Source organism: Mizuhopecten yessoensis, unplaced genomic scaffold, assembly GCF_002113885.1.
Source record: "Mizuhopecten yessoensis strain PY_sf001 unplaced genomic scaffold, ASM211388v2 scaffold10201, whole genome shotgun sequence".
Classification (NCBI taxonomy): domain Eukaryota; kingdom Metazoa; phylum Mollusca; class Bivalvia; order Pectinida; family Pectinidae; genus Mizuhopecten; species Mizuhopecten yessoensis.
Window position 1 is genome coordinate 716,271 of NW_018408429.1, and position 10,602 is coordinate 726,872.

The window sequence follows — 10,602 nt, forward strand, 5'->3', positions numbered from 1 at the left end:
TTGTAATTGTTTAGAGTTCCTTTGTAGAGATACCAATGATTTTGGTATAAATGTAAGAATATGATAAAGCTTTATATATTAAGATTAAATTTGTATGACCAGATGACTTTCTGCCATAGAACTGGGAAAGAGAACTGACGAGCGAGTGGACAAAATGATAGAACGAGGCTTAATTAATGAATTAAAGGACTTCCATCATCAGTACAATGCTGACCGCTTACAGCAGGAAAGGTAACGTCTTAAAATAAAACAACATCGACCACCTAAAACACTGGCAACCTACCACACGGACAACCTACCGCACGGACAACCTACCACACGGACAACCTACCACACTGACAACCTACCACACGGACAACCTACCACACTGACCACCTAAAACACTGCCAACCTACCACACTGCCAACCTACCACACTGACCACCATCTAAAACACTGACAACCTACCACACTGACAGCCTACCACACTGACCACCTAACACACTGACCACCTACAAAACTGACCACCTAAAACACTGCCAACCTACCACACTGACAACCTACCACACTGACAACCTACAACACTGTCCACCTACCACACTGACAACCTACAACACTGATCACCTACAACATTGACAGCCTACCACACTGACAGCCTACCACACTGACCACCTACAACACTGACCAACTACAACCTTGACCACCTACCACACTGACAACCTACCACACTGACAACCTACCACATGGACAACCTACCACACTGACAACCTACCACACGGACAACCTACCACACTGCCAACCTACCACACTGACCACCTACCACACTGACAACCTACCACACTGACAGCCTACCACACCGACAGCCTACCACACTAACCACCTACCACACTGACCAACTACAACACTGCCAACCTACAACACTGCCAACCTACCACACTGACCCCCTACCACACTGACACCCTACCACACTGACAACCTAAAACATTGACAAACTACCACACTGACAACCTACCACACTGGCAACCTTCCACACTGACCACCTACAACACTAAACACCTACAACACTGACAGCCTACAACACTGACAATCTCCCACACTGACACCCTACCACACTGACAACCTAAAACATTGACAAACTACCACACTGACAACCTACCACACTGACAACCTTCTACACTGACCACCTACAACACTGACCACCTACCACACTGACAGCCTACCACACCGACAGCCTACCACACTAACAACCTACCACACTGACCAACTACAACACTGACAACCTACAACACTGACAACCTTCCACACTGACCACCTACAACACTAAACACCTACAACACTGACAGCCTACAACACTGACAACCTACCACACTGACCACCTACCACACTGACAACCTACAACACTGCCAACCTACCACCCTGACAGCCTACCACACCGACAGCCTACCACACTAACCACCTACCACACTGACCACCTACAACACTGACCACCTACCACACTGACAACCTACCACACTGACCACCTACAACACTGACAGCCTACAACACTGACAATCTACCACACTGACAACCTACCACACTGACAACCTAAAACATTGACCAACTACCACACTGACAACCTACCACACTGACAGCCTACCACACTGACAGCCTACAACACTGACCACCTACCACAGTGACAGCCTACCACACTGACAGCCTACCACACTGACCACCTACATCACTGACAGCCTACAACACTGACAACCTACCACACTTACCACCTACAACACTGACAACCTACCACACTTACCACCTACAACACTGACCACCTACAACACTGACAACCTTTAGCCCTGACCATCTAAAACACTGCCAACCTACAACACTGTCAACCTACAACACTGACCACCTACCACACTTACCACCTACAACACTGACCACCTACAACACTGACCAGCTACAATACTGACCACCTAAAACACTGCCAACCTACCACACTGACAACTTACCACACTGACAACCTACAACACTGCCAACCTACAACACTGACCAACTACAACACTGACCAACCACAACACTGACCAACCACCACACTGACCAACTACCACACTGACCACCTACAACACTGTCCACCTACAATACTGACCACCTAAAACACTGCCAACCTACCACACTGACCACCTACAACACAGACCACCTACAACACTGACCTCCTACCACACTGACCACCTACAACACTGTCCACCTACAATACTGACCACCTAAAACACTGCCAACCTACAACACTGACAACCTACAACACTGACCCCCTACCCCACTGCCAACCTACCACACTGACAACCTAAAACATTGACCACCTACCACACTGACAACCTACCACACTGACCACCTACCACACTGACTACCTACAACACTGACCACCTACAATACGGACCACCTAAAACACTGCCAACCTACCACACTGACCACCTACAACACTCACCACCTACAATACTGACCACCTAAAACACTGCCAACCTACCCCACTGACCACCTACAACACTGCCAACCTACAACACTGCCAACCTTAGACACTGCCAATCTATCACACTCACAACCTACCACACTGACAACCTAAAACACTGACCATCTACCACACTGACCAACCACAACACTGACTAACTACCACACTGACAACCTTCAACACTGATCAACTACCACACTGACCAACCACTACACTGACCAACTACCACACTGACCACCCACAACACTGACCACCTACCACACTGACCACCTACAACCACTGCCAACCTACAACACTGACAACCTACAACCCTGACAACCTACAACACTGCCAACTTACAACACTGACCACCTACAACACTGATCACCTACCACACTGACCACCTACAACACTCACCACCTACAATACTGACCACCTAAAACACTGCCAACCTACAACACTGACAACCTACCACACTGCCAACCTACCACACTGACCACCTACCACACTGACCAACCACAACACTGACCAACCACCACACTGACCAACTACCACACTGACCAACTACAACACTGCCAACCTACAACACTGACAACCAACCACGCTGACAACCTACCACAAAAACAACAATAAACTCTGACCAGCTACCACACTGACCAACCACAACACTGACTAACTACCACACTGACAACCTTCAACACTGACCAACTACCACACTGACCACCTACAACACTGTCCACCTACAATACTGACCACCTAAAACACTGCCAACCTACAACACTGACAACCTACCACACTGAGAGCCTACCACACTGACAGCCTACAACACTGACCCCCTACCACAGTGACAGCCTACCACACTGACAGCCTACAACACTGACAACCTACCACACTGAGAGCCTACCACACTGACAGCCTACAACACTGACCACCTCCCACAGTGACAGCCTACCACACTGACAGCCTACAACACTGACAACCTACAACACTGCCCCCCTACACACTGCCAACCTACCACACTGACAACTTACCACACTGACACCCTACAACACTGCCAACCTACAACACTGACTACCAACCACGCTGACAACCTACCACAAAAACAACAATAAACTCTGACAACCTACCACACTGACAACCTACCACACGGACAACCTAAAACATTGCCCAACTACCACACTGACAACCTACCACACTGACCACCTACAACACAGACCACCTACAACACTGACCTCCTACCACACTGACCACCTACAACACTCACCACCTACAATACTGACCACCTAAAACACTGCCAACCTACCCCACTGACCACCTACAACACTGCCAACCTACCACACTGACACCCTACCACACTGACAACCTAAAACATTGACCACCTACCACACTGACAACCTACAACACTGACCACCCACCACACTGCCAACCTACCACACTGACAACCTACCACACTGACCACCTACAACACTGACCACCTACAATACTGACCACCTAAAACACTGCCAACCTACAACACTGACAACCTACAACACTGACAACCTACCACACTGACAACCTTAAACACTGACCAACTACCACACTGACCAACCACAACACTGACCAACTACCACACTGACCAACTACCACACTGACCAACCTTAAACACTGACCAACTACCACACTGACAACCTTAAACACTGACCAACCACAACACTGACCAACTACCACACTGACCACCTAAACCACTGACAAACTACCACAATTACTAAATACAACACTGAGTTAAGGGGAATATTGTTTGCTGCTCATCAAAGATATACATTTGTCGGTGGGTTTCAAGTGTGAATGTCCCAGGTCAGAGTAAAGGCCACAATACAACATGAATACAGTTCACACAGATACATATAGATGTAACATATTACGTCACATAACCCTTTTTATAATATCAATTAACAACCCTTGGGTACATATCTGTGACCAGATTTTGTGTATTAACAAGAAATGCAATTAACATCAGCTATTTTGTGATAAATTTCAAATTGCACTCTTTATTTGAATTAATGAGGATCACCTTTGTGTTAATGCAGTGTGCCAGACTACACACATGGTATATTCCAAAGTATTGGCTTCAAGGAATTCCACGACTACTTGGTGTCATCCGAGGAGGAGCGAAACACAGACAAGGGGAGGCAACTCTTTCAAGATGGTAGGACCAAAACTAAGGCATATTGCTTGTATGCTACAAAGATTGATTTTACTCATAGGTTCTTTTTGTTTAAAAGCTGAATATTTATTTCTATTTCCTACATCTCCATTGGGCAACTAGAATATATCAAACCTGGAGGACACAGTTGCCTTCTGAGTGATCTATATTTAGTATTTGGGCTGCCTTCTGAGTGATCTATTTTTAGTATATGGGCTGTCTTCTGAGTGATCTATATTTAGTATATGGGCTGCCTTCTGAGTGATCGATATTTAGTATATGGGCTGCCTTCTGAGTGATCGATATTTAGTATATGGGCTGCCTTCTGCGTGATCTATATTTAGTATATGGGCTGTCTTCTGAGTGATCTATATTTAGTCTATGGGCTGCCTTCTGAGTGATCGATATTTAGTATATGGGCTGCCTTATGAGTGCTCTATATTTAGTATTTGGGCTGCATTCTGAGTGTGCTATATGTAGTATATGGGCTGCCTTCTGAGTGCTCTATATTTAGTATTTGGGCTGCCTTCTGAGTGATCTATATTTAGTATATGGGCTGCCTTCTGAGTGCTCTATATTTAGTATTTGGGCTAAAACAGCAATATGCTATGTGGTGGTCGTGCAAACAAAGTATGTAGGAAATGTTGACAATGAACTGCGTAAAAAGGAGGCCTATTGAAAGTAAATAGGGTATCTCTATTAGTCTGTAGTTGTGCCTGTTTTGTTTGAGATTAATCGGAAAAACAAGATGGCCACCAGGCAGCCACTTTAGGTTTTGACTGTTCAAGCTTCCTATTGCTATTTTCTCAAATTCCATAAATTTGTTTCCCTTGGTCCATCGATGTGCATGTTTCTTTTTGGGGGCTGATTGGTAAAGACAAAGATGGCCACTAGTTAGCCTTTTTATATTTTGACTGTTCAAGATTACTGTTTGCTATTTCTCAATTAGTAAGCAAGACCTCAAATAGAGGAAGTTGGAGGTGAAAGAACATCCTACTAGCATATGTCCAGTTGGACACACAGCAGTGTTGTATTCACAGCCTGACAGGGGGCATCTGAAAGTTTCATTTAATAGTTTGAAAATTGATAGAAGAAGCTGTTCTGCTTGACTTTTGGACGTGGTTAGTAGTTTTATCATAAAAATGAGTTTTTCAATAGGGAATTCTCTATTTGAGCTGTCGGCCCAAGTCACCTGTAAACACATGTATTATCTTCACAACCTATTCACATATATATCTCTCCGTCATTTGTGTTTTCCGAAATGTTTGTTTACAGTGTAATTTATGTAGTATGATTTTTTCTTCTTCACAGGAGTAGAAAATTTGAAGAAAAGAACCAGGGCCTATGCCAAATACCAGGTGAAGCATATTCGCAACAGATATATCAAACGTAGGTAGCAGGGCCACCTGAAACACATAACATAGTTTATAAAATTTCAACGGGATGTATTAAAATTTCAACGGGATGTAAGGGAAGGGAAGCGTCTGTCCGTCATGAACATTATATGAAGACTGAGGTTCAAAGTTGAGCAAAATCCATGCATAATTAATTTGCATATTGTGCTCCGATTGGTAAAGGGCCTGTTTCCAGTAATGTTAATTCTCCATAGGAGCCTGCCCCTGTATAATTTCTTATCTAGCTCAACTACTGTTTTTTTCTTTTCCGAAGAATAATTTTACACCTTTCCGACACCCAGATTTCATAATTTTAGTGAAAATATATTTCTATAAAGTTGTCAATTTCAGCATCAAAGACATAAGTTCGTAAATAAAAGAAGGTTATCTCGAAATTGTAATTCGCAACATAGTATAAATTTCTTTTGATAAATATTTCCAAAACATCGTGTTTATTCATAAAACATNGTTTGGATACGGTTCACCGTTTCACCCGATGTTGAGGCCCCAATAAAGGACTACTACTGCCAGTGCCCAGTTGGAGAGAGAACGATGGGAATGTGTGCGCACATCTCCAGTATCTTGTACTACCTTGGGTATTACAGGACGCTGGAAAACCCTCGACCATTACAACCACAGGTAAAGAAATTCCGACAAAACTTGAAATAGTTTTCCATGCGGCAACGGAGTGCATATGTCGAAAGTATGTTTGGGGCTCGATATGAAAGATCCCCGTTACCATGTGACTAACCAAACTTATAAATATAGGTATTATACAATCGCCCGTAGCTATGAACACTCCCGTAAATGCGAAAACCAACCAAAATCATAAGGAACACGTTTTGTTTGTTGTTCTGTCTATTTGTCAGCCAATGTCTTCAACCACGGGGACTTGTGAAGTAGCCATCTTGGATTTTTTTTATGAAAAAGTGTTTCTCTCACTTTTTTTCATATCTGTGTACATATTCTCAACATACCGAGCAAATACTCTCGTTTTTTTGTTAATTATCTAAAGAAAGTCGAAAATCGGCAATTCAACCATAGGCTAATTCAACCCAACATTTGAAAATGTTCCACCACTTACATTTTGATGATTTTTCCTCTCATCAATAGCATATTACGTACTGTTTAATAGGATAAAAATTGGTTTGCATCCAACGCCCATAAAAGGGTGTATTCTCTAAAAAACACAGTTTTTGTGTCTAAAATGTTATCATCGAAAATGGCATTTTTGAGATTGTTTCTTCCATAAAACAGCCAAATGGCGCGATGGAAACATGATTTTTTGTCACAATCATGCCATGAATGTATTCTTTACGGTGACCATCATTTGATTAGATTTTCATTAATATTTTACATAACATGCACATTTTATCAACACTTAGACAGCTTCTGAAAGGTACAACTTTGAGGAGCCATAAAAAACAAACCAAGTGACCTAAATCTTTATACTTTATAGATTTGTGACCACAACGGCATGGGCAATGCACCACCAACAGGAAATTTGAATCAGAGAAGGGGCCGTTTTGGAAACCGGCCCTTTACAAACTTCTGTGGGTTGACAGGTTTTGCTTAAAAACTTTATTAAATATGACAGGATTCTGATGAGACTTGGTCAATAGGCTGTGGCATCCTAGGGCGGATCCATTTTAGACTATTTGTTTAATGGTGGAATCTACCAGTAATTAATAACCAATAGACATATCTTTGGCTTTAATGGTGTAATAGGAAGTGAATATTGGCAAAAAGGGTCAAATTTAATTTCTGTATACAAGGTTTTAAATATATATATTCCTTCAGCTTAAGTTAGTCTAGTAAAGTATGGTCTCGCCTTTCACCACATTCCAGGAATAGCTCTCCAGTTGTTTGTCTGTCTGTCTGTCTGTCTGTCTGTCTGTCCGTCTGTTCGTCGACACAATGTTGTTTGTCATACTCTTCCTAAGGTATTGCTCAGATTTCTCTGTGAGACTTGGTACACAGAAGCCTTACATAAAAACAATGTGAATAAAGTACTTAGATATAGACTTTCATTGAAAAACATTGTTTACACTTCTCCTTAAGTACTGCATTGGTTTCAATGATAGTTTGTACTGAGAATCCTTACATGAAGGAGATGTGAATAAAATATATAGATTTTAGTTACCTTAAATTCGTATTTGATAGAGTTCTGCCCCTTTTTTGAAAAAAATGTTTGCATTACTCCCCAAAAAGTACTTCAACAATTTGAATGAATACTTGGTACACATAATGCATACATCGAGGTGACTTTAATAAGGTATATAAATTGGCATTACCTCCCTTTATTAAGAGTTTTGCCCCAGTGTTTTCAAAAAGATGGGGATGAAAAAAAACTATTGAATTGGCATTACCTCCCCTTTTATGGAGTTATGTCCCTTTACTTAAAACACTCTGGAAAGAAACATTCTTACAGTTCTTGGCACAAGCAGGGGTAAAAGTCTGCTGTTCGTTCTAGTGATAGTTCTACATTTTGTAGTTTCCAAAGTCTAAGCTGATGGTGACAGGGGTCTTCTATGATTATCAAAGTCACAGCTGATGGTGAACGTGGGCCTTCTATGATTATCAAAGTCACAGCTGATGATGACAGGGGTCTTCTATGATTATCAAAGTCACAGCTGATGGTGACAGGGGTGTTCTGTAATTATCAAAGTCACAGCTGATGATGACAGGGGTCTTCTATAATTATCAAAGTCACAGCTGATGATGACAAGGGTCTTCTATAATTATCAAAGTCACAGCTGATGGTGACAGGGGTCTTCTGTAATTATCAATGTCACAGCTGACAGTGTTAAGAATCTTCTGTAAATATCAAACACAATGTGAGTGTGAAATCATCACACCTCTACCTTCAGGTTTAGTTGTCCTCTGACTATAGAATTAGTGTAATGTACACTTCCAGTGTGTTTTTTGTGTGTTGACCAGGGAGAGGTTCGAACACATTACCGGTGTATGGACTGGATGTCTCTGATACGTCAAAGTGGGAGGATCAGGTGAAAACACCAGCTGTGGAAATTCTCACCGACATTTTACAGGTAAATCTTCAGGTGTTCACAACAAAACATATTAAAACAATACTGGTATAGGTGACTATCAATAGTTCATATATGTACGATGTAGTTGTGATATATGTCACTTTAATAAACAAAATTGCCTTGACTATTTAGTGAAATGTACCCAAATAATCAGCTTCTTATAAATAAATATACCATTTTACCATATAAATGGAAAGTTTAAGGATAAAAATTAAATTGATACATGTACTATTAAGAGTAAAAATGTATACTTGTTATTTTTACAGTTCACTGACAAATCCAAAAATAGCATTTTCTGTTAAAATAGCTACAATAAGAAATATTTGATTGTGACATAACAAAACAAGGATTCCTAACCCGATTCCCTCTGCTTAATTGATTGATTATCATAGGCAATATGTACACTCAATTCATTAACAGATGTTCATCATGGGAACACAGTATGTAACTTCTTCTTCAGATAGGATAATTGGTTAACATCTCTCACATGTGCTTCACGATGGTGGAAAATAATAAGATATTGGCCCCACTCGATGAAATGTGATTGTTATTTATCAAGACACAAGGAATATCCTCAGTAAATGATCAGGTGTATTCAGACTTTTGTCATAGTTGCCAATGTATGAATTTCCCAATGAGGGTCATGACCTCCCAGTGAAAATTTCTATGGGTGGTGACAGCAAAAAAACAACATATTTCAACAAAATTTATGACAGCATAGTTATAAAAATCTAATCATCTTTAAATTTAAAAAATATTTATCATCAAAACAATAGGTGTTTTTTAATGTAAAAATCATGAATGTTCAATGATTAAATTCAAAAATACATAAATATGTGATATGAATAAATCAACAAATAGGGTCATTGGGCAACTTCAATTGTGGGTCTTTTAATAGCCCGCCCCGGTGGTGGGGTGATGGTAGGTTATTATACAATTATGGACTTTTGTGCTGGTGAATATGATGTGATATGAACCTGAAAGAGTGATATTGACTGAGGCGAAGCCGAGGTCAATATCACTCGTTCAGGTTCATCATATCACATCATATTTACCAACACAAAAGCCCATAACTGTTTTATTATATGCTTCAACAATAAAATACCAAACCAAAGGTTCTGATTTTTGTACGCGAGCCTCGGTGTAACATTTAGCCAGGTTTGAATACAACAGTTCAGCATTGTAGCTTTCGAAGGCATCGTCTAGATTCTTTTTCTTAAGATAAGCATGAAGGACATGCACTGCATGTTCAATGGCCTTTTTTTACGTTGACAGCATCTTTATCCTCAAATAGTTTTGGTAATTTTCCTAACGGAGTAGAAATGTTCGCCAGCAGACATCTTCTAATTTTGTCTGACAGATCACGTTCCAGTCTAACTGCGCATGCGCTACAACAGGTTCTGGGGAATTCCCATACAGGCTATATTTAGAAATCGATATTCACCGGATAACCAGTCTACATGAGTTTTTGAGGACTGTTCACGTGTATAGAATCCGACCAATGTGATTGCGAGAAATGTTCATGCATATAATAAAA

General features: G+C 41.1%; 1 protein-coding gene across 1 annotated transcript in view; it reads left to right on the top strand.

Moving 5' to 3' along the window:
• LOC110459719 (tRNA dimethylallyltransferase, mitochondrial-like) overlaps positions 1-9,065 on the top strand; it is a gene marked incomplete at its 3' end in the record, with an annotated part of 42,709 nt that extends 33,644 nt beyond the window's left edge. The window contains exons 6-9 of the mRNA XM_021512106.1: positions 120-231; positions 4,506-4,624; positions 5,933-6,010; positions 8,956-9,065. Of these exons, the coding sequence (XP_021367781.1) occupies positions 120-231; positions 4,506-4,624; positions 5,933-6,010; positions 8,956-9,065 (419 nt within the window). The remainder of the gene's footprint in view (positions 1-119; positions 232-4,505; positions 4,625-5,932; positions 6,011-8,955) is intronic.
• Positions 9,066-10,602: the final 1,537 nt, after the last annotated feature.